Source organism: Tigriopus californicus, chromosome 3 (assembly GCF_007210705.1).
Source record: "Tigriopus californicus strain San Diego chromosome 3, Tcal_SD_v2.1, whole genome shotgun sequence".
In the NCBI taxonomy this organism is placed as follows: Eukaryota; Metazoa; Arthropoda; class Copepoda; order Harpacticoida; family Harpacticidae; genus Tigriopus; species Tigriopus californicus.
Genome location: NC_081442.1, coordinates 10,678,552 through 10,703,755, shown reverse-complemented (window position 1 = coordinate 10,703,755; position 25,204 = coordinate 10,678,552). Strand labels below are relative to the sequence as shown.

Here is a 25,204-nt window from a genome sequence, read left to right as displayed (position 1 = left end):
CATTCTAAAATAACTCATTTAACTTAAATTAGATGTGTTTTCTGGCCACTTAAACGTTTTAAGATGATGAGATTGAAGGGAGTTGCCTTGGTTAAAATATAATCTTCCTGTTGCAATAATGTCATTTATTGTAACTCTAACAGAATAGCATAACTTGTCTTCATGGCATATGCTTCAATTGTAGTACTATTGAATATAATTCTGTGATCAAAATGGTGCAACAATTGTTAATTTTCAGGCTTGAAATGCTGAGGAATTTTAATTTCTGTTTTGCTAATATTGACTAGATGGACAGCAAATACTTTAATCCTTTTCTTATTTTCTGATATTTTTTTCTATTTGTGCGGGATCGCCACACCATTGTAAAAGATAGTAGGTCCATTCACAGATTTCAATTTTGATGTTCTTTGATTTCCCTCACATTTTGAGAGTTGTGAAAGAAACCATTCTCAAAACAAATTTACATTCATTTAGTGTACTATGTTGCAATTTTGGAATTGAATCGGATCCGATGCCAATCCGGCTTTTTCCATTCCCCAATTTGAATGCGAACGAAATGTTAAATCCGACCGAATCCGAATCCGCTTTTTCCCAATCTGAATCCGAAAATTGTTGGTCAATCCGATCCGAATCCGAAAAGTCGGATCCGATGCACAACTCTAGTACCGGAGTGGCAAGCTCGAACGTCTTCTAGTGAGTTTTCAGAGAGCTTTCTTTCCTCTTGAGTACTGACCGTACTGTCGTGCTCCATGATTTACCCTAGGACTAAATTATCAAATCAACTATTTTGAAAAAAAGAACAAATAATCAAATAAAAGACCAAATACTTTTCAAAAACTAAAGAATCTAAAGCCAATGAGTTACGTAATAAGGACCATGCACCCACATCCTTTCAACGAAAATGTTGAAAATTTGCAATAATGCAATTTGTAGCCTTGGCTAAATTTTTCCAGACTAGGAGATAAAAAGTTCTTCTGAGTCAATGTTGTATTTACTTGCACAAAATTTGCACCATTAAAATGGGGGTGGAAAATCCTTTTTTTATTGGGGACAAGTCTTGGCGGAATTTGGCAACATTTTATTACTATTATTTTTTCAGTGAATGGCTGCGATGTAGTTCTTAGTCCATTTGGTAAAATGATTGATAATTTGCATGATATGAGTAGAAATGTTTTCTCCACGATTGGCAGTGTTTCTTCAAGTTTTCCTCCGCATTATAAGATTTTTTGCAACATGTCTTTTTTTAAATACATTAAACATCGTGCTTTGTTACAACTCCCTGTGGATATCACCTTTTCCAAAGTGACGACTGACTGAAATAGGAACCAAATATTTTGATATGAAAGAGATTAAAATCAAGCCCAATAGAACAACCAAATATTTTCAGTTCATCCAAATATTTCTTCGTTTAGTTTAGAAACAGTAATAGCGGTAGGTGGCATTGAAAACTAAAACTCAGTATCGTAGTTGTAGACGTCTCTTTCGTTTATTAGAGAAGCAAGTTCTCGGGGGAAAAATATATCAAGACATAGGGAGACATGATCAGAGTGTGTAAATGGGTCGCGTGTGCCATGTGAGATACATAATTATGATCGCATTTGCAGTAGTCATGATTTTGGTCCCATTCATTAGGGGCGGTTTTCTGATGATTCGTGGGGTCAATATTGGTTTTGAGGATAAACTAGGATTTGAAGTGAAGCTAGATAGAGGGGTCGTCATCACATGCCCGATTCCACGATGCCTTCGTCATCCTCAAAGCCCTCATTCACATGGACTTCGTGGAGGGAAGGATCGTTCTCCTTGCCTTCAAGGACGGCCAGAAGACATTGGTGAATGCATATGTATTGCTGCTCCGTTTGAACCATCCACACACGCTCCTTGCGCATCTCATAGACGATCCCAAAGATGTCCACCAGGTCGCTGTACGAAATTTGCTGGAACAAGAGGAGACAAAAAATATGAACACATCTCGTCTTCACTGCCTTTCAGCCATAACAAAAGATGGTCTCCTTACTTGTATGATCCTATCCAGAGCGATGAAGGTGCCGGATCGACCCACTCCCGCGGAGCAATGGACCACGACGGGTCGCATTTCCGGACTAATCCGCTCTCGGTAAGCTCGGACGAATCGCACCAGGGTTTGGGGTGGCTCCGGGACGCCAAAATCTGGCCACGTGGTGAAATGGAAATGTTTGATGGTCCTGACGGTGTCGCCACGCATCATGCGGAATTCCGAGATGTTCCAGTCGGGGAAATGAGACTCATTGAGGATCGTGACCTGAATGTCCCCATAGTAGACGGGCTGCGTATCGAAAGGCCAGTAGTGATCACATTTCTCTCGGCCTTTCTCCACACAACGGGTTAGCATGACAATGGCACGGGAATTGGTTTCCCAGCACATGCGCCAGAAGTCGTCCCGGGTTGAGTGCAAGGGGCCCTATTGAAAGATATGAACATATTTAGAGCTTTTGTTTCAATGTTTCATTGTGTCGTTTCGAACATTTCCGCACCATGTTCGAATTGAATCTTGGGTGGAAAACGAGAAAATGCTCAAAATATACGCTACTCCAAAGAAGGTTCAAAAGAGATGAGTCGATGAGTACAATTGGTTCACTTCAGATTTTGACTTCAAAAGGCCTCCATTTTTCACGGTAGAGCTCATTTTTTATGACTCTATTTCATGCCTTCTGTTTTTCACTCGTTAATTCATTGCGTTAAGAATGTACAAAAAGTTAAATACAACAACAAAGACGGCAATCCGAAAGTCTTGACCAGAAAACATTGGAGATTCTAATTTTGCAACAATAAATCAAATCTAAAATCGCTACAAGTTTTAAACTGGGTACAAAAGCTGACCAGAGTCGAAAAAATATGAAAGTGTTCCTATCCAACCTCTTTATGAATAAAAATGGTTAAAAACCGATATTACGTGGGATCATAACGGAAATGCCAATCTGCCAGCCATTCATTCATCCAGAATACATAGACGAATGAAGATGCATTCAGCGTGCCACTCACCTGTGTAACGATGAACTCGCGTGGTGAATTATGACCGGGCACAAAGTTGGCGTTGATGAAGTCGCTACCTTCTTCATCATCAGTGGGCTGGAGTTTGACCCGCGAATGGTCGTAGGGAAGAATGTTGGTAAACCGATTCTTGGGTCGATTCACCGGGATATCAGCCGCAGATGTGGGTTTCTCGCGACCCACGTGCTTCAGCTCTTCGTACTCTTCCGAGAATCTGAAGTCCGAGTCCGCTGACATGATGCGGTAATGCTCGGCAAAGTCCTTGAGTTTCACCGGCCGCGACGTCTCCATCACCGAATCCGGAATGGAGATATTGTCCCCACCCCGCATATCCGGCGAGCGCTTCTTCAGACAGCTGGCCGGTCCATATCGCATCCTAAAATTGATATGATAACAATAATAATTATCATCATGTGGCTTTTATTTTGCCCAAACTCAACATGTGGTCAGCCTAAATCCATGAATCCAAGATCTTGAGAAAAATGAGACATTTTTTAATTCATCTACGGTTAAGATAAAATTGACCCATTTCATAAAACGTTTCGAAAAAGCTTCCCAACTAGTTCTTATTAACCTCGTGCAAGTGTCCAACTTTGCAAATAAAAGTAAAAGGATATTGTTCTTTTTGAAGTGTTCTAATCAATATTGTTTTAATTAGGGTCAGGACTATCATCAGTATAAAACATTAACTCCAGACTGCTGAGCTCGAAAATACCAATTGTTTTAGAAACACTTGAAAAAAAACCTGTTTGACTAATAAAAAGAAGACTGTATTTTATAGCCACACCAACTTGAATTGTGAATATCCACCCGCATCAATCTTGAAATGCTCATTACGATCTTGAGTTGAACAATCAAGCTTATTGAGCTTGAGATGGAATCCAAAGTAGGCTCACAAATCATTCACCTTTCTTCTCGGTCATCGAAAGATCTCGCCCGTTCTCGACAACCCATCTTGACTAAAATAACATTGTCTACAACCACAATTTATGTTCGTCCGTCTGTCTGTGTCTCAAGCTCACTTCTAAGCCAACCATATGGTTCAAATTCTATACACACAAGAGAGAAGATGAGCTAATTAATGGATGGCATAATCCGCCCACTCGCATCGACAACCGAAAGAACGAACTAGCGAACATCATCGGTCCAGCAAATCTCGCCATCGACAACTTGTATAGGTCTCAAAAATATTGGGTCTCGAGCACTTCAGACTCCTCAAAAAGGAGCAACAAAGACGACTACCTGATCTTTGCGTTAATAATGTAAGCAATTGGGCGATTAATTGGAAACCCGATCGAAAAGCCTCTCTTTAGCCCCCTGGGATCGATCCTGAATGGAGCGCCCACATGGGTATTTATCAAGTTTCAGGTGATTGATCCAACTAAAAACGGGTGCAATGAGTCAATGCAACTCTTACTGGATCAGGGCAAGACCGTATATGTAGGAATATCATATTTGCCCATGTTTTATGGCTTATTGGTCTTACTGGTCAATGGTCATGTTGACGACAATGTGTGGCTTCCGGAGCTTTAAAGTCATTCAGCTTGAGCCGCAATTATCACCTCACACCTCCAAACCGAAACATTCACAACATCATCGTCATCCACTATCACACCCATTACAGAGGTGGTAAAGCCGTCAGTTCTCGAACACTGTTCACGTCTTCATGGTGATGAACTGCAATGATCACGGTCACTGAGATGAATGCGAGCCATTGGGATCGGAGGGTTTCATTCATGTTTTGCCTCTCGAACACGGTGCATCAACAACACCACTTGAGGAAAGCCGCCCAACATTGTCGAATAGGAGCTTCTCTCACGATGTCTTCTCCAAGACGGAGGTCATGCTCGTCACTCAGAGTCTCAGCGAGCGCAATAAATGTTTCGACCCGATCGCTGTTGGCCGAGAGACGAGGAACACGTGCGGGGCTTTTCTCGACACCTTCCTGTGTCGAAATCTGATCATACTGGCAAACTCGGGAGGCCTGCGGATCTCAGACTAACTAACTATGCTATTCTGGCTTGTCTTTCCCCCTTTGAAGGACTCAGGCACGCACACACGGACATACAGAGAGGGCTTAAGTAACAACGGCATCGTACTGATTTGTATCGCAGCTACACTTGGATTGGATGGATTTGTGGGTGAAACAAATGATTGAAAGACTGTTTGACATAACGAAGACGAATGAATGTTGGGAGATATTGCTTTGAAGTGAATCAACCGCCTCAAGGCGGGTAATTGTCGTTCAACAATAAGTACTGATAGTTCTTGTTCATGGCCACGCTTGAATTTTAATGTAAAAGCAACGCATCTTTGGATCATTTTCCTTATTGCGAATTTTTTGCTTTTAATGGAGGCTGACTTTTAGACTTTGAGCTCCAACATCTTTGTTCTGATATTCGATCTATGGCCCAGACGATTTTCTCCTCTTTATAGATGAATATTATATTTTGGCGACCAAATGTCGGACAAATACTATGATAAAAGATACTAAAAGGATTAAACGATCAAAACAAAACAAAAAATCTAAAAATGTACCCAATTTTTCTGTTCTACCCATTCGCCTAACTAATCGTAGCTAGTATTGTATCTTCAAATAAGTCAAAAAGTCCCCAGACCAAAATAAAAAGTATCACTTTCTGCTATTCAATCTCATTCATTGACAATTGAAAAATGGATTAATTCCAGAAAGATGTTCACAATATTTTCCCACATTACAACCCTTGAATTCATGTCTAAGATAAAATAAGAAACATCGAGTGTTGCCTTGAGCGCGTTGAGAATGATTCGTCTATTGCAACATGCCCTCTCGTTTCTTCTCCGCCCGTTTGTTGGAAAGCGACGACCACGCCAAAACGACTTATCAGGATCGAGGTACGAGGTGCTTTCAAAATCAAAATGTATTGGCTTTATATCTTTTTCAGCATGGGTTTAATAGCTTAGGTTAATGACATTGAAATATGGCGCGGACTATTTTGAGCAGCTTTTGAAACAGTCAATTTCTACTACCGCTGACGCCACCCGTGCCAAGTTCGGAGCGATGTCATTTCCGACCTCACAAAGGCGGCAAAGAACGCCAAGGATGAAAAAGCTTCAAGAGAAATCCTATCCGCCAGCTTAGACTTTAAAGATTCGTTTATTCTTTCAAATATTCTGCTCAAGCTTATTGATCTACATTTCTTAGAGTGCAAAATCAGGCTAGGGTGCGGCCAACATGCTTGGGCGAAATAGAAATAGCCTAATCATGGTCAGGTGTAGCAGAAATTTAATTTAGCCAAAGTTTCCTAAAAAAACATTTTATTTTTCATTATTTTTTTCCAATTTTTTTTTTACATTATTACTTTTCAATTTTGGCCACCTAAGCATCTTCGCCAAAATTTGAAAACAAATATCTAAAGTAAATACAATTTGATTTAGAAAGCACCTCGTACTCATATCGGTTCCAATCTGAGTCTCGAACATGTTACGCAATGATCCTGGATTCACATTTGCATATTGCACGCCAAGGATTCGAAGCACTTTATTTTGTCGAACAAACACCAGAAATGACGTCTCCATAAAGTGCATTCATTGGTACGGGAGAAAAGTTGGAAAAAAACATCTCCTGGGCGTTAGTGGAAGTTGATGTTATCACTTTCCGTGAAAAAACATATTTTCGTTTGATTTACAACTAACGAACAGATTGAAACGTGGAAAAACAGGTTATGAACGGTGGGCGGCCTGAGGGGAAACCCAGACCCATAACTAACTCGTAATTGGTTACAAGACATTGAATTGTGGCTCGGTTTTTTGTTCGTGTTAATGGGCCAAATGGCCATTCCGTCATTTCTTGGCATTCCCTCACAAATTGACAGGAACATTTACAGCCTTGACTCGGCCGGATAAGCTTTCTCGTTCCAGACAACTTCATGGGGGGTGAAATCGCCGAGTTTCAGGTTCCAAAGACGAAACATGCATGTTGCAACATTCGATGCTCTGAACTTACAGCCAAGTGGACTCAGAGAATTCACAGAGTAGGCCTGAACAAAAAGTTCATTGAAGAGGATTGAATTGGACTAAAAATTTGACTAAAAAGGAGTCTTCAAACGGTAGCTCAGTACTACTTTATGTGCATTGGGTCTCCAAAAACTATTCACCTTATTAGCTCAAAAGTTCATTTTGGCTTTATAATTAGAAGGGCAGGGCACCACAAAAAACTAGAATGCCACATAAGTTACTAAAAACGGGCGGACATACTACAGGCGAAGAGTTCAATTTCTTCTTTCAAAAAAAAAATATGTGAAAAGCTTAAAGAAATTTCATCGTTTTTGCAATCATTGGCTTGCAATTATTAAAGAAAGTAAATACGATTGCGGAATAGCATATCTTCTTTACACTTAAAATGGATTTTGACTAACCCTCATAATCCATCCAAAGACAATGTGCAATGTACCCTCACCCTCAAATATTTCTGCTTTAAAGGTGAGGTGGAAATTCTAACAAAAGCACAATTCATTCTATTTGGAAACAATTTGAGCCCTTCTTGAAATAAATATCAAAAGTGAAAATTGTAATTACATAGAGCGAAGAAACAAAATCATTCTTTTTCACCATGCACCTTCCGATCCGAGCTCTAATAAATAATCTGAAGCCTACCTATGATCTTGTTTGAAAGCTCATGAATGATAAATGCCAAGCTCTCCATGTTCAAGGCATCGCTTGGAACGGCTACATTGCAAGATGGAGAAAGCCAACTCTCTTTCTGGATATCTGAACGAGATATCGGCAGAGGCCAAACTTTCCCCACGATTACTCAAGAGGCGCTCCTGACGCAGAGATATCACAATTCTAGACAAAAGAAGCCGAGTTCCTACCTTCGAGCAATGAGAACAATGAGAACCACAAGGATGATGATAACGATGGGAATAATGATCCCGATAAGGACGGTGGTGTTGTCCGGATCAGTCTCGATTTGATCCGACCAATTCGTCTCCGAATGCTTGTCCCGGGTGGTGTAGGCGCGGATCTTGACGCGATACCGTGAGCCTGGCTTCAAAGGTCCATTGCAATAACCGGTCTGTTGACGTAGGACAAGCTCGATTAGTCATCCAATGAGTTGCCCAAGAACGTTGTTTACTTACCTCTTTGTCGCAATTCTTCTCGCCAATCTTAAAATCGACCACCGACGAGTTGTTGAATGGGTAAAACGCATCGGAAACCTGGTATGGAGGCCACACTCTGAATTGCTGAACATCTTGCCACTTAGGCAGGTTTGGTTTATCCTGAGTCGACTTCCGATAATCTTCAGCCACAATAATCTGAAATGTAGCGATGAATTGACATGCTAAAAACTGTTATAATTCAGCCCATAACACTGGAGATGTTCGACTTACCGAGTAAGCAATGACTTTTCCATTCACATCGGAGAAGTAGTTCCGTCGGAAGCGAATCGTGATCGAATTCATGTTGTGACTCACATCCGTTGGTTTGACATCCTTGTTGGGAACCGGTGGGGCCCAAATGGGCATCTCTTGTTCCCATTGGACCCATTCACCCGCTCCCACTTGGGTCCGGGCCTGCACTTGGAACGTGTATCTTTGACCCGGGATCAAGCCTTCGATGGTTCCACGTCTCTCATCGGCCCCGAATTCCCGGCTTTTGGTGGGAATGAACTCCTGTTCCTCAATGGGTGTGGGACCGTATTGGATCATGAAATCCGTGATGACTCCGTTGGCCTCGAGCGTGTTCAATTCCCAGACGAACGAGATTCGAGAGGGCTGAATCTCCTCAGGTTCGAAGTAGGTAAGAGATCCTGGCACACTCTCCTTGGTCTGGAACACGGCCGAAATGGGACGAGATCGTCTTGGCGTGTTGGCAGATGTTCCCGATCGAGTGACGATGGTGAACGTGTAATTCCGGAACGGTCTCAAATCACCGACGGTAATGGAATTGGTGTCCGTCGAGTTTTGAATCAACCGATCTTGAGCGTCCAGATATTGAACTTCAAACGAATCAAAATCACCCTGGTACCAAGATATAGATGCGATTCATAAATCATGTAGAGTTATAGACTTAATGTATGTCGGAATGTGAGATGATCAAACTTACTTTGGGTGGGTTCCAAAACAGGGTGATCTCTTTGTCCTTGATCTTGGAGGCATCGATGTTACTAACAGGCTCCGGATGAAGGCGATCTTGGCGCACTAGTGGTATGGAAGCCACACCTCCAGAGACACTGAATACAGAAATATTGTAAAGTCGCCCTGGAGTCAGGTTTTCGAAGGTAACTTTTCTCTCCGGATCTTGAGCCGCCATTTCCAATACTTCCACGTCTGGGTCGGACAATTGAAACCTTGAGGATAAATGTAGTATTATTTGCGTATGTGAGGATATATGGAATCTTTATTTGTCAAGTTACCCCCAAGTGATTGAACATAATAGCAGAAGACTCACTCCAACAGTGGCCATGACTGCAACCGCACTGACTCAAATCATGACTTCTTTGAAGTCAATGCTGGATCACGCACTAAAGTTGACAATTCCAATACTTACCGAATCAAATTCACGCAAACTAACAAATACTCCTCAATTGCAATGCTTTTTCACACTTTCAAGCACACTCGAGAATATTCAATCTTTCCCAAATTATACTGTATCTTTAAAAAAAAACACATTTGTCTTGCCACGGTTTCTTCCTTACCTGTAGGTGTCAAAAAGTGATCTAGTCAACGGAGTTTGAGTGTATCTCAGAGTAATGGCATCCGTGACTTCTTGCTTATTGACAACGGTGATTTCAGATGTAATAAGGGGCATCGTTCGAATGCTCGTGCGCACGGTATCACTCCTAAATTGAATCAAATGTTAAGATTAGTGACAATACCTAATGAGATTTCTCTCTCTTTCTCTCAGTGCTCACTAACCTTAAATCGTGGGCTTCAGTTATGATCTCGAACATATAATCCACTCCGGGATGAAGGTCTTCAATTAAGACCGCCAATTTGCGACCAATGCCTTCCGTTTCCGCATCGCCCGAGATCTCTTTGATACGGAAATCATCGGGATTGCTCAAGGGATACCATTTCACGTAATATTTGTCGATCCGTCCATCTGGGCGAGGCCATTCTAATGTAATATTCTCGGCACCTGAAATCAAGTGATGAGTTTAGAAAAATCCATTTGGTCAAAATTAGACTTGGCTCTGTGGATTTACCAAGGATAGGCTCCACTTCTTGAACACTTTGTGGGTTAATGGTCTGTGTCACTTTCTGAGGTTTCGTGGATTCAACATGATGCGAAACGGTGTTGACTTCGATCTCGAATTGCTCTCCAGGAGGAAGATCCAAGAGCTCATAGGCAGTATCCACCACATCAGTGATCTCACTCCAAGCTTTGGGTTTGGAATCTCCGTACGGTCGGTATCTGGAAAGAATTACGAGAGAACTTTTAATTGCTAACTAAATCAGCACGGATTGAGCAGCCAAGTAAATCTTCATCATCATTTTAGACTCTAAATTGTAGGATATGAATCAATTTGGAACTATTTCTTAAGTTGAAATTGATCTAGGAATAAAATTGTGCGATTCAACCATTCCTGAAATACATTTGGATCTTCAACAACAAGAGTAAACAATCCTTTGAATCGATGCTTTGGAATATATTTACAGAAAATGAGGAAAATATCGACAAATCCTCAACTGATTAACTTGGAAAATGATCGACAAAGAAATTTGATTATAAGGCTTCCAACTGGAAACATGTAAACGTACTTCTAAATTTGAGCCGTTATCTGCAAAATTTGATCAGCATTGACTTCTTGAAATTGTAGCCCCTTTTTTTTGTTAGCGCATCCTCACCACAATTCTTCATTCGATATTTGCCTTTGCTTTGCCTTGAGATTTACCTTATTATGGTCGTTGAAATCAAACAGCTCTAGTTTATAATAGGATATGCTGCATGATTTGCTCGTTAATAAGGATTTATATAACAACCAATTAGAATAACATCCGAAATAAGGAGCGGCCTGCGCGGTTTTTCTCACGTCTGATGTCAACAGTGAACGTGTTACATGTATCCAACCCCATCGAAACTACAACAAGAATGCGACTACCAAATCAATAATGCGCCACTCATTTCTTGAGAGAGGCCCGAGACTCTACAACAAACTGCCTCCAGCCCTTCAGGTCATCCATGTCGGAAAAAATCCACATCCCAAATAATTCAAGAAGGACCTGGATAACTTCCTCCACACTATCCCAGATCAACTCTCAATACCCGGGTATCATCGATCAGCAAATTCAAACTCGATTTCTGATCAGATTTACTCTAGAGTGATTGTGTAATAATATTTTTGTGCCTTGAATCCATTCAAGACGTCTGTCTGTGCAGTAAATCAATTATTATTATTACTATATGCTTCAAAATTTTGATTTCAAAATCCTAGAAAAGCTTGTGGCACTTGCGGGAAAAAATCGATGTTAAAAGTTACTACTGCACATACCTAACTATATAACCCGTGTAGAGTGACTCTTGCGGGGGAAGCCATGATAACGTGACCTTGTTGTCAACAACATCCATGATGGTGAGGTTCCTAACCGGCTCCGGGAAAACGGCCGTGAACGAGATGTGTGGCTCACTGAGTAATCCATGACTCAAGGCATACACCTTGATCTCATAGCCAGCACCTGGATGAAGATTCTCCAACGTGATTCGGGGCTCCTCGGTTTCAATGTTCACCGATCTTCCGGTGTCATTTCGGACAAAGACCACGACATATTTCTCTTGCTTGGAAGTCACATCGGATTTCCAAGAAATATTCAGACCTCCTTCGATGGGAGCCACATCTTCTATGATGGGCGAAGCGGGTCCTGAAGCAGAACAATTCAAAAGGGCGATTCTAAATTATATTTTTGTCTTGCAATTTCCAATAAATCAAGTGCAAAGATAATAATTCAAACGTGGGCGTAAAGGATAAGAAGGTGGGGGAAACAATTACTACTAAACGTATGAAATACAGACACACAAGCGTCAAATGTGCTGCAAAGACTTACTTAATACCAAGGGTTCGGGACGATTTCCGGCATAAGCTAATTCAAGAAAGAACGATTCAAACATCTTCATTAATATTTTATCCCCATCTCATTCCCAAGCTTTACACATGCTTAACCAATCCCAGCCTATTGACTTTTTCAATCGCAGCCTAAAATCCACACCGATAGATGGAGGCAAGCGTTGAGAGGCTTCAGGGTGACGCAAAGTACTGCAAGTGTCATCTTCATTCGACAGTGTTTCCTTTACATTTTAGCAATATCACTTGAAACGCTCCTTCTGTTAGAGTGAATCCTGAAGATTGGTGCACTCTTTTGTTTTAACATGCCACCCACATCTGGTGAACATATTGTAAATACAATGAATGGCAAGATGGGTCACACTGAAGATCATCTTCTTTGTCTCCTTCCACTAGTGGGTATTACAGAAACTCAAAAGAAAAGGTACTAATATACTCACGTGTTGGTTGGAAAAGGGATCTTTCCACCGATTCGATCCCCTTGGAGACTGCTTGGATGGCAATGGAATAGTTCCGTCCAGGTTGAAGATTCGACAAGGAAAAAAACGGCTCTGGCACGTAAATATGCGAGCTATCCCCATTAAACGTCTCCAAGTCGTGATATGTCACCTGAAACGAATGGGAAGAAACTCAATGAATAATTCCAAGGTTTAGGAGTGCAATCAAAGCCTCATTGTATGTAGGGAAAGAGTCCCTCAAATTTAGGGAATGTCTTGATTGGTCATCAAAACCTTGGAGTAGGTGTTGTGAGGAAAAAAAATAGACGTAAATAGGAAGGGAATGTGGATGTCATCTCAGGAAGATCCTTGAGAAGTACAAATCTTTCCTTCCAACCCGGAATGAACACGAGGAGGGTCAAAGTTCAAGTTGTTTTAACGGGTATTCGGATTAACACGCATCGTCCACATCAAAACAAGGAGGAAACTGTTCTTCCTCTTCAGGTTCGGAAAGATTGGCGTTTTGGCTGATCTTGAGCGGATGAAAAGTACTTTGCTGAGAACAATCAGATTCGACGTTGGTTTCTGCCAATTCCGATACGGTCGCTTTTTTAACGACACAAGGTGTTAGAGGGGACAATTTTGGTGAAATAATTGTGACCAAAACTGCCAAGTAATAACCATGACGAAGAAGATGTATTGTTCGGATAACCCATGAAATAAACGGGGGGTGGGTTTTGGTCCCCTGCTTCCTCTTCCCTGTTGAGTCGAGTTCATACTTCATTCAGGTTTCCAGCTCCACACCAATCCTTTCGTTCGTCGATCAAATCGTCTGCAGAGCGACGCAGTAAAAAAAGACGCCTCATTCTTAACATGCAGTGTGACATGAAAGCCTTGACATGACATAATTTTTCTGAATTCGTTTCAATCTCTTTCATTCAATAGCAATTTAGGCCTCCACTTCACTCAAAAGCATTACTGATTCCGTTTTAGCATAATGAAACTATGCTAAAATTCGCCTTGTGAAGTAAACGGAGAAAACAAACAGCTGACCTGTTTGTACGCATTTATATAGCCGAATTAAAGACAAGGTGCTATGTCAACCTAGACCATGTACATATCAAATTTGTCATTTAATCTAATTAAACGGCTTTTATGAGTAAAAAGTATTCTCATATTGAGCTGGATAGCAGTAGATTGTCAGAATTACATCAAAAATGGCAATTTGTTGCATTTTGTAACACAACTCAGCAGATTATTGAATATTTAGTTGGATCTTGGTCCAAGTTGGCAGGAATGATTTTCTATGCTCAACACCCAAAATCAGCCATGCATTAAAGTTTTACTGCTTTTTCTTGATTGTATAAGCCTGATGATGGAAACATGAATGGGCCCAAAGTTTTTTTAGGCACTCTGTACAAAACGTTTTCGGATTGTGCTTCGTGGGAAATGATAGCAAAAAAGCAAGGGCCCCATTAAGAATGTCATTGAGCATCCCCTGGTCTTAAAATGTTTGAGACAACTCCATATTTGGATTAGTTGATGTTGTTTGGGAAAGTGATGTAACAAAAAAGCAAATTTCATTTTGTTCTTTTCTTAGTAATTGTAAGTGTGTTTGCACAAAGTTAGGACTGAACTTGTGCAATAAAATTGTCCATCATTTAAGGCAAAAAAAATCACATATCAAAGAGTATTTTGAGGACCCCTTCTAAAATTTGTTTGACATTCAGTTTTCGACCAGTTAGTTCTGAGACCTTCAAAAGGTAAGGAAATGCATTTCTTGTATCTTGATAAGTCACAGCACTTAACAACGAGGTTTTTTATGCCCATTAATTTGCATTTTTAGCCTTTTTATAAGCTTTCATTTGCTCTCTGTCGACACTACCAGATATGTCAAAGTTTCTTCTTTTGAAATGAATCATTCAGACAATTGTGCCCTCGTGGTTTAAAATGGCTTCCCTGGTAAAATATAATGTACATTTATGGCGACAAGTGTCGATGTCCTTGACCTCAATCAGGTAACATTTCCCCTTTACTCCGACAATGTTCGACTAATATGTTACTTGATGCATCACTTAGTGTTGCTCCAATGTATTTCTAAGAGATATCCATTCTAAAATTCATTGAAGACTAATTGAATCTTTTGGACTAAGTAATAATCTTTTCTATCCCAGGCTCTGGCAAAGCTAAATAGTCATGAATAATAGCCTTGAGAGCGGGACAAAAAATGCCAAGCCTTCATTTACTTCAGAGGACCGACATAACCTAAAGTACGCCCAGGACAGGTAATGACAGCCAACCAAATGATGGACTGACCCTTGCCAACATACGGCGTTTCAGAGCCAAATTCCATAACCAAATGTTTCATGGTGGACGAATGCATTTTGGTGGGAAACCCGGTATGAGTTAGTCCAACTTAATACGAAGTTTGTATGCTCAGTCGACAAGTATCCCTTAATAAATGCCTAGCAATAATAGGGGCTATCAATATTTAAAAACCATGCTTCTTCAGCGCTTCAAAATTCCATAAATCAGTGTTACTCTGCAGTGTATGATTTTCAAGCATCTCAAAATTATTTTCAACCAAAGAGCGTCAGCAGCACAATAAACCATTTACGGACAGAGAAGGAAAAATACGTGTTGACTTGATTATTCAAAATGCAGAATACTTTCACTACTCGTTATCATATCTGCGGGGATAACATGGACGACACCACGATCCATCAGGCTTTTAGAGAACCATGGCGTCAATGTGAGACTGGCATTGAACAAGTACACACAAAATGCACTTTCCACATGCCAAATTATGACACTTCATAAAGGGCCATTTGTTGGTTTTCCTTCTCCTCTTTGTTAACTGCCTTCGGATTCCGACAACCAAGGAGATAAACATGAAATTTCGGATTGAGGGACCTTCCAAATTTGTGACGGTCACATGGAAGTACTCACAATTAATAGTCGTCAGTCTCGCATCTTTGTTCTGACGGGTCAAGAGGGGAAAAAGAACGTTTGAGACACTGTTGTTTTTGTCCAAAACCAGTTGGGTCATGGTTAACGTGTCTTTGTGTGAACTCGGCATGATTTCAATTGACGTTTGAATATTGATGCACACATTGATAATGGTCCAGGGGCCTTTTTTAGCGGTTTATTCTAGGCCACATCCTGTCCGCGATGAAATCAGAGCTTTTAAAACTTGTGGGTTCTACTGGGATTGTTTCCTACAACTATTGTTAAAAGCACATGACAATCATTTGTTTGAATCACTGATGTAGCTTTAGGCTAGCTGCTTGATTGCGAATTGATCACACCACAAAGACTATCAAAAAAAATGGTTCTGAGGCAATAAGTAGGTAACCTTTTGGCAGTTCTGCACTTGTCCCAAAGGTCAGTCCATGTGCATAAAACCCGTTATGTTGAAAATATGTGCTTTAAAACGAGACTCGAACGTCCATTTTGGTAAAGTACGACTACACTTTGGAAGCCAGTTGGTTGAAGGGCTGACGAGATGACAGTAAAAAAAAGTAATATCTAATTACACTCTGCATGTAATGCTACAAATTTGAAACTGACCATCGCGTCAAAGCCATTCTCTTTTCCAAAACACATAATCAAAATGAACCCGCCAGATGGCAGGGACTTTTCGTTCGATTTTTGAACAAGTAACTAGAAGATGAGAGCTTATTAATGGTCATCTTGACCTTGGGTTCGTAAATTGATTATTTTCTCAAATAATATTCTATGCCCTACTGTACTTCTATTCATAACAATATATGGGCAAAGAGACTATCATTTGGTCCAATAAGCTTCATCAAACCTTTCAATAGCTCTAAATCTGGGTACTATCATTGTAAGAAGTTTAGTAATTTAGCCACATGCATGCTTGCAATAACTTGAAAGCGCCCTCTATTGGACAAACCACAAGATGCTCTTTCTACACCTCAATACCACCATTGTACCAGGTACAATACACGTACTATTTGAAAGGAAAACATGGTTTCATTCTTACCTTGTATTGATCTTGAGTGCTCTCAGGATTAGGTTCCCAAATGATTGTGACTTCTTTACTCTCATCATCCATATGAGTCTGGATATTGTCCAAGACCGGCAAAGGTCGCGTGGTGACGTTTCCAGTGGCTGGCCATGAGGCCACACTCCCGGAAACGGTCTTCACCACCACTTGATAAGTCAATCCGGGTTGGAGGTTTTCCGTGAATCGGGCCCTTAAAGGAGCACCCCGTTCAATGATTTGCGGGGTCTTTCGTCGAATCCCGATGGCAACCTAGAGAACGAAGAGATGGTTATTCAATCCATAATGGTGTAAACCTCCAACCAGCAGCTCGTGATTTGGTCAATACGAGCTGACATTTGAGACCACGTGGTTATATCACTATACCATTTAAGTCGGGGATGAGTTTCCTGTTATTTAGTGCAAGAAGTCAAGCAGAAACGGGAAACACTTTTTACTTGAATGTCTCGATCATCGTTGTCACCACGATCTCTTTCAATGTCTGGTCTACTGGACCGAATCATTGCATTTCGAAAATTCTCAAATTGATTTGCAAGCACAGAGCAGGATTTCGCTTTTCATTTTGGCGAAACCAACCGCTCAAGTTACTTGCAATTGCTACATACACTACATGGGTATATACCAATTCAAGACAAGGATTCACTAAAAGCACATGAACCATAGCAGCATCAATCGGAACCAAAGCGTTCCCACCCCAGTTCCGTTTAAGCCCAACCAGTATGACGGTATTTGAAGTTTACGTATATTTTAATGCCGAATTTAGTTATGTAATCAACGACGATGTGTATGCAATACAATCTCAGAGTCGCCCTTGGCACGATTCAAGTGTCTTCTTCTAAGCCAATTGAACCTCCCAACAGTCACATGGCCACATAAATCAGTGTCCTGAGGATGCAATTTTCAAATTTCCATCCAATCCTGGATTGCGGGAGCGCCGCGATTCGTGGTATGAAGGGCGCTGCAGTCGTTCTCAGAGGGTTTGACCTTGAAAACCTGGCAGAGTGGAATGTCCTGCTGCCAGCATGGAGGAAGTATAACCACCTGAACAACCATTCCAGACCCTCAATGGCAATATGGTTTTACCGAAGAAGATCGCATGGAGGCAAATTTGCCTCTCATTCAAATCTCGTCCAGAAGCGGAACCAATTCCCAATTCCACCTCCACACCAAAAACACCCATATGAACGATGATTTTGCGCAAGACGCAATCTCACATGGTTCCATTCGAACATAAGGACATGCTTTAACAGGGAGAAATCCCATTCATGGACGAAAATCCGACTCACTTTCCCACGAATCAGTCAATGTTAACAACTAGAACTTGGACACCGATGGGACCACGCAATATGAATATTCAAGCTGGCTATTGGTTTAGCCATAAGGCAAACCTCAAAAGCTATTTTGGTCAGAAAACCCGCTAGACGTCCTGAATTGTGAACTGACATTTTACTACACCCTGGGATATACCCCCATCCATACCTTTATTTGACTATGTACATAGATATACCGTGTGCAAACACTCCAACCTGGATGCTAACTAAACGTCCGCTTTTCTGGCTCTCACGTTCATCCACAATCTAGCTCTTTTACACAGCAACGATGAAACTTGAGACCTGGGTTAGCGATTAGAGAAAGAACATGTGCTAGTCTCTGACTCAAACGAACGAGCACAGATGTCAAATCTCCCTCGAACACAAGCACATTCTCATCACTACATACATGTTTGGGCTAAAGAATCCTGTCTTACTTGATATCGATCGAATTCCGTAATTTCCCGTGGTCCCGACCATTTCACTTCAAAATAATCTGGACCTATGTTCTCTTGATCGAAAGACACGTTGTAGGGTCGCCAAGGTACGGTTCGGTATTGAGCCGTGGTCGGGTCCGAGATCTGGCTTTCGGATACGGTCTCCACGGATATGTTGTAGGCACGCCCGGGGATAAGTCCGTTGAAGGCCGCTTGAGCAGGTCCGGGTGGATCGCCATCTTTGGGGACGTATGTTTCGCTTACTTCGGCATTGGGTGGATCAATGGAGACCTACAATTGTGAGGGTATTTGTCAGGTTGGTTGTGTTTTCGTGCATCTAATGAGAGCAAGCCATTACTTTCATTTTTACGAGCCTTTTATTTCAACGTTTTGGTCCAATGATGTGTGTCGCGTTGGCCAATTTTAGAGTAAGCGAGCGGCTAAGGACACATTATATCATAGAGTAACGTCGAAGCATGACAACGTTTGGTTTCTTTGGTACATTTAGGGGAGTTTTGTCGGCTATTAAGACACTGAATAAAAGTGTTTTGTGAACAAAAATTGACACTTTTTTGTAATTCCCCTGGAATGGGTGCATGGCAAAACAACAAATAATGCAATGAAATTTTGATGTCAATTAAACAAAAAAACGTTATTACGACAAAAACAAACAATGATGCAAAATAACTGTCTAAATTGGCTAAAATCTAAATAACTTTTCTCATTCAAATTGTTTTCAGACTGGACCAACTAAAATTGGACGCCTTTAGATGATGCAGTGTCTCTCAATGCACTGAAATTTGATCTGGATTCTTTTCTGCATTGGCCAGTACGACGCACTTAGTGCGGAAGTGGATCAAACCAACGGGTAGCTTCATCCTAAATGTACCCTTTGCTAATTCATCGTTGTGGAGTGAGTGTGAGCGCACGTCATGATCGATAAATGAGACGATTTCTTATCTCGACAAAGGATCAGATATGACAAAACAAAGATTTCCGGATGTCCAGCCCTACGAACAAATTAGATCTAATGTCCACTTATAAGACTACACAAGCAGTCAGCCATTACGCATATTCCTGAATCCATCTATGCTCACACTCATGCACTATTTAGATCTATCAGATGGCCGCTTGTTCGACATTTTCATTGTATTTGGCAATCGCAATTACTACATTCAACCAAAGGATTTGCCGTCCATGCACTATTTACGCCAAATTGTACAAAGAATCTGAGGTATTCGGCATGATTTCCATGCATAAAACAGAAGGCCAAGCTGCATAACCCGATCAAAGTTGCCTTAGCGTTGCAATAACTAGTTGATGATGAAATAATTCTCACAACTCTATAACAAAACTTGCATAATATCAAAAGAATAAATCAGTGACGGATGCTGATTTTGGAAAGCACTCACCTTGTAATCAGTGTAAACTCCAGCAGGATATGGCGGTTGCCATAAAACCAATAGAGTGGTCTCGTTCCTGAACCAAACGATGAATCGTCCCGGAGTATTGGGTTTGGTGGTGAAATTGGTCGAAATGTAGGCAGCACTCTCCTTGTTCTCGTACACAGTGAACAATTGGATCTCATAGGTGGCACCCGGGGTCAGATCTCGTAATTGGAATGGAGACGAATCCTCACGGATCACAATGTTCCGAATGCTCTTTTGCGACTCGGACAACGGGATCACTTTGAGTTTGAATCCAGAATAGCCACCCACTGAGGGCGGATTCCATTCGATGGAGGCGACTTTCCCGGATTTGATCTCAATCGACAGATTCGAGGGTGGATCCGGAGCCGTTGTGATGGAGGCGGTCCAAGTGAGGAAATCTTTCACGGTGGAATTGGAGTAATACAACCAGAAGTCGTACTTGGTCCCCGGCAGTCCCCGACTGAATTTGATCACATCCGAGATGGATTGAGGCTTGAATGTGGTATTGGCCTCGGGGAAGCCTACTTCGGGTTTGTAGTACAAGCGATAATAACCGTCTTGTTCGGAGAGATCCCCGGGAATTCGAATCACTAAATCCGCGCCTTGTGCGGACTGTAGAGTTTGTGAGAGAAGTAGCACCATGAATACGGTAGGAGTAATGACATTGAACAAGCGGAGAGCTACTCCGTACAAGTTGCACTTTATACGTTCACGCTTCATCTTGAATTCGACTTTATTTGTCATGGACACAAGAGGATCAATCACAACTGTTTTTCTCGTAATTCATCTGAAAGAGGCAAAGAGAAATTACTTGCAAGTTCTCTGGAGAAAGCGTTTCTTCGTTGCTTAGCACTTGAGCAGAACTTGAGGGGTTTCATGAATATGCGATCGCTCCATAGTAATCGTTTCCATTTACAAAAGTTTTCAATAAANGCAAGTTCTCTGGAGAAAGCGTTCCTTCGTTGCTTAGCACTTGAGCAGAACTTGAGGGGTTTCATGAATATGCGATCGCTCCATAGTAATCGTTTCTATTTACAAAAGTCTTCAATAAAAGTGGCATGTCTAGAATCGATCGATTGGGGCCTCGAGATATCTGCGTATTTTGAAATCATTTCAAGAGTCTTTCAAAACCGAGCAGATGTCGAGCATCACGTGTGAATGCAGAACTTTCATCACAATCATGTCTTTTTCACCAACACCACTTTCACCCTTGAGAGGACCAAAAAAGAGTCTCACCTTCATCATGGATCATAGTCCCACTCGAATTTGATGAGAACTTGACCCATCCAAGGAACTCGGCACCAATCAAAGAGTCACACCATTCAAGTCATGAAATAGTAAATATTCAGCCAATATCATGATGATTGTATGATCACCATCCATCAGCTCAGCACACTAACCACCATCAACCTTCGCCTTCCACAGTCACATTTCACCTGGCCCATTCAAGTGAACAGCCTGCCCTCCACAATCCATGTACGTACGCCGTATCTACTTCTCACGCACTCACCGAGATTGGTCCTGGTCCTGTCTCGCAATTCAGAGTCCTCCTACCTGGTCCATAATCATGGTGGACGACGCTGCGTGTCCCTTCTACCTACCTCTCTGACGACCGAGTCAATGGGAGTCGCTGGAGGCCCGTGAACGACGTCCATCGTGGTTCAAAGAAGCCAACGAGAGCGGACACCTTTTGAAGCTTTGACGCCGAATCCACCAGTTGCCTCCAGGGGCATTGGATTGCAATACAACCGACGAGAGCTAACTAAAAATATGGATAGATGTTAATCTATTTTAGTTTTGGAACGGGGCATCAGGCAGATTGCGGAGATGAGTTATACTTACTTATGGATAAGTTGGAGCAAGTGGAACAAGAGGATGCTTGAGAGGGAGGATGGAGGATTAGATGAAGATTGGGCTTGAGACGCAATGTTGAAAAGGAGACCTTGAAGAAGTGGAAGGGACCGGAATCGCGTCACCGCCCTGAAATGTCAGATTGGGGAAGAGAATGCGGATTATGAAGGTTGCGAGAATTAGGAATAATGGAGCTATAATCTCGACTTCCTTTTTATTAGAACGTAAGAGAAACAAAAAGAAGAGATCGGGTTTCCGTTTCAAGCAATTCGCGCAAGTTTTATTAATGAATTAATTGTTGGATCTAGTTTTCATCCTCAAGTAACAGAGCATGTTATTCATCATTTGTTCGTTAACATTATTTTATCACCATTCGTGATTTTACAGAGCTGACAGGCATTGCCCATTACCAAGAACTTTATGTATCAGAAAAGAGGAGCAGTTTTCGTAGTCATAATTTCAATTGCATGTAATCTTGAGCAATTGCAATCTTATTTCCGTAATTTAAATTTCGCCAGTTGCATGCCTTTTTAAGATATTGCAATTGTATTTCCGTAATCTGACCTTCAATTGCATTTCATTTTAAGTAAACGCAGTTTTATTTTCGTAATTTCGATTTCAAACATTTGTTTGAAATGATTGATTTTTTGGCCGTTTTATTTGCATTAATAGGGAATGTGATTACCAAAGTGATTGATCTCTACAACAAAATCAAAACACGAGGAATTTGCGTTAAAATAGAATATGCAAACTATGCAGCCACATCCAATCACTAGCTAGCACTGGTCAGCGGTAACTCGTTAATCCAGGACCTCAAAGTTTTCCCCAACTACTAACAACCTCATTGAGTAACTCAAACCTCGAAATCTTTTCCCTTAATCTATCAATTTAACATTGCGTAAAATACTACTCACTTGTAAGGTATTTGCGCTGCATACCTTAGATTAAGATTTAAAAAAAACCTTATTTTTTTGTTGATAAAGCAGTTGTTGCATGTGGGTTTTCGTAATCAGGCTTGCCATTCGATTCGTGCCATTGTCGGTTGTGTCATAATAAATATTTTGTGCTTAAATAGTTAAATGACACGATTCAAAGGTCCTTCAATTACTTCTTCTATGAAGGCTTCAAATCATGAAAGCAATGTCAGATGCTTTTTTGAAGCAATGAGATAGATCTGCATAATGTCGCAATTCGTGGGTGAGTATCAGCATTGCGTGATAATTTGTAAATCATAAAATTGCCAAAAAATCCGACGAGTACTTACTCCATTTAAGTTGAACGTAAACGAAGACCCAAGGGCGGATTAAAAGAATTGTAAGTGTGTTCTAAAGTTTGGTAATGTACTTGTTTTAACCACTCCGGTAACAGTTGTTTTTTCTTTGATTTACTGATTTCGAAAAGGGCCCTCCTCATTTATGATAACTAGTAAGCAACATAATTTGTTTTACGGAGAGCTAAAAATGAAATGGTGATTTTACAAGCAAATGATTTTACATCAAAATATTTTCATAAAGCATGACAATATTTTTTTGCCTGGGTGCTTCTTTTTTTTCTTTTTCGGTTTGGTTTTTCACGGGGTTTTCTAACCGCTACAGGGAATGTAATCCCCAGTACTATTAAAATGACAGGTTATAATTCGTCTATTTTTTACCTTTCAATCTTTGTATGATATTTGGTCTACCAACGCATTTGAGTTGGCAGACCGAGCTAACCCTTGAATGTAGAGTTGATCTGGAATTTGTCCAAGTCTGACTTGAAAGATGCTACCGGATCAACAAGGCCTAAGTATTCCCTACGAATATTGGAGGGAAGCAAATTAAACAATGAAGGAACCCGAGAAACTGGAAACCATGTACAAAAAAAAATAAAAAAATGAGTAAAAATTGTAATAAAAAAACTGTCATAGCTAAAACAAACGAATGCATTTTCTTTATCAGTTTCTAGTCTAATTGGGTTCTTTGATTTGTGGACCTGAAATTTTAATGTTTTTGACACAAACTCATATCTTGGCCACCAATTTTTACTATTTGTTCAATTCGGTCTTTCGATTTTCATTGCTCAAAATTTCTTTTTTTTTTCCAAAAGATTGGATTCCTTTGCTTTGCAACTTTTTTGACCAGCTTTTCAATATTGAGTCCTTTAAGCTAAACTTGGACAATTCTCTGATGAAATTTCCCCATCAATGCTATATTTAAGGGCTGACCAGATCGAATAAATCTAATTCGTTGATGGATCAAATATGAAGTTGAGTCACATGAATTCGGTTTTTTCATTCCCAACATTGTTAAGGAAGTCCACCAAAAACATTTTTATTTGTTGAACTAAAATTGGTTTCGTCTCTTCTGAGATGTTTCAGACTTGTCATTACATATTTGTTGAAACAGGAACTTCCCTTTGTCACATTTTACAGAAAAACAATTAAACTTTCCATTATAACTTAAGCTCTTTTCCTCAACGGATCCATAATTGGTTTTATGACCAATTTTGGTTGACTGCCTCTCAAAGAAAATGAATTTTTGTAGCGGAAAAAAACCTCTTCTTGAATCATTTACAAGACTAGAGCCCTTTTTGCAGAACTCTGTGTACCATGTGTCAATTCAAATGAGTTTTTTTGAACACTTTTTAACACACTTTTCCGTTTTTTAACCGCACTTTTCAAGTGTTCTACTGCGTTTTAAGATGCTGTAGGAAGGGCCACTGGCAATACTACTTTGGTCCTTCTGATGACATCTTATTTTCTCATTTTGCGTTGGTTTGAATCTTGGGGTCGCTGTTCTCCGTCAAAAAATATGATTGTTTTCCAATGAAAATTATGGCAAAACTGAACCCATCGAACGGGAATGTTAGCTATTTTCAAGCTTAACAGTTGATTTATCCGGTTGCGAACGACGGTCGTTAAAAAATGAACTCTGAGATGTCAGCAGCTTGCATACACTGAAGGTTGCGTTGGTTACCTTCCGTCCATGACGTAGCGTATTGTAACTTTTGAAGAGTTTTTGGTTGAAATGAAAAAAATATTGCATAGAAACCATTTATATATTAGGTTGATTTCATGATAAATTAAGCGCTAAATTGTAAGACCCATTCATCTGACCCCCACAAGAAAAGGACTTAAGCAATAATGGTTCAATACAATAGTTTTAGTTGGGCTGGGTTGGAAAGGGCTCAACCAATCTCTAAACACAAACAGTGCCTGAATGTAGGTATAAATCCATGCAGCATTTATACTGGTGCAACAAAGCAAAAAAGAAAATGGACTCAATGATTAATAAAAGCATCCCACACTCATACTTGTTTCCTAAATACCATTCAAATCCGAAATCGTATTGTCTAACCCGTGTGTACATTAACTGGATATTGTTTTATTGCGATGTGTTAGACATCATTATGGTTGCAAAAGTAAAGCCAATGGTAAGTGTGTAGGTGTTCACCGCAATGAAGACAGTTGCAGGTCATGGACCAACAGTAATTGGAGACAAACTGCCAAATCGGCCCCAGATAGGTTCATGAGAGATGATGAGAGACTTGTGCCCTGAACAAGCGCGCCAAATTGTCTTTGCTCTAACTCCTCCATGAATAACGCTAGAGTATGTAGAGCAGCTTGACAGCTGTCATCTCAAAATTCACTTTTTAACGACCATA

General features: G+C 40.7%; 1 protein-coding gene across 3 annotated transcripts; it reads right to left on the bottom strand.

Moving 5' to 3' along the window:
* Positions 1-1,461: 1,461 nt before the first annotated feature.
* LOC131877668 (tyrosine-protein phosphatase 10D-like) lies at positions 1,462-22,570 on the bottom strand. Of its 3 annotated transcripts, none has more exons than XM_059223415.1 (18): positions 22,501-22,570; positions 21,554-21,691; positions 20,948-21,473; positions 19,694-20,498; positions 18,282-18,572; positions 16,514-16,786; positions 12,511-12,679; positions 11,504-11,870; positions 10,217-10,425; positions 9,927-10,149; positions 9,707-9,850; positions 9,115-9,358; positions 8,400-9,029; positions 8,148-8,324; positions 7,881-8,083; positions 3,019-3,403; positions 2,015-2,437; positions 1,462-1,934 (listed from the first exon to the last, which is right to left on the bottom strand). In XM_059223415.1, the coding sequence occupies exons 4-18, from the start codon at positions 20,453-20,455 to the stop codon at positions 1,719-1,721; spliced, it is 4,716 nt and encodes a 1,571-aa protein (XP_059079398.1). In that variant the 5' UTR covers positions 20,456-20,498; positions 20,948-21,473; positions 21,554-21,691; positions 22,501-22,570; the 3' UTR covers positions 1,462-1,718. The 3 variants fall into 3 exon arrangements, with proteins under 3 accessions (XP_059079398.1, XP_059079396.1, XP_059079397.1); XM_059223413.1 differs by having other exon boundaries at positions 22,477-22,559; XM_059223414.1 differs by having other exon boundaries at positions 21,313-21,473; positions 22,477-22,559.
* Positions 22,571-25,204: the final 2,634 nt, after the last annotated feature.

Excerpts from the sequence above, each read along its gene's own strand:
- LOC131877668 (XM_059223415.1), bottom strand. The coding sequence starts at position 20,455 with ATGACAAATAAAGTCGAATTCAAGATGAAGCGTGAACGTATAAAGTGC. Across the intron at positions 16,787-18,281 it reads CGGAATTCGATCGATATCAA|GTTGCCATCGGGATTCGACG; the intron begins GTAAGACAGGAT and ends TTCGTTCTCTAG. Across the intron at positions 11,871-12,510 it reads ATCCCTTTTCCAACCAACAC|GACCCGCTTCGCCCATCATA; the intron begins GTGAGTATATTA and ends GTTCTGCTTCAG.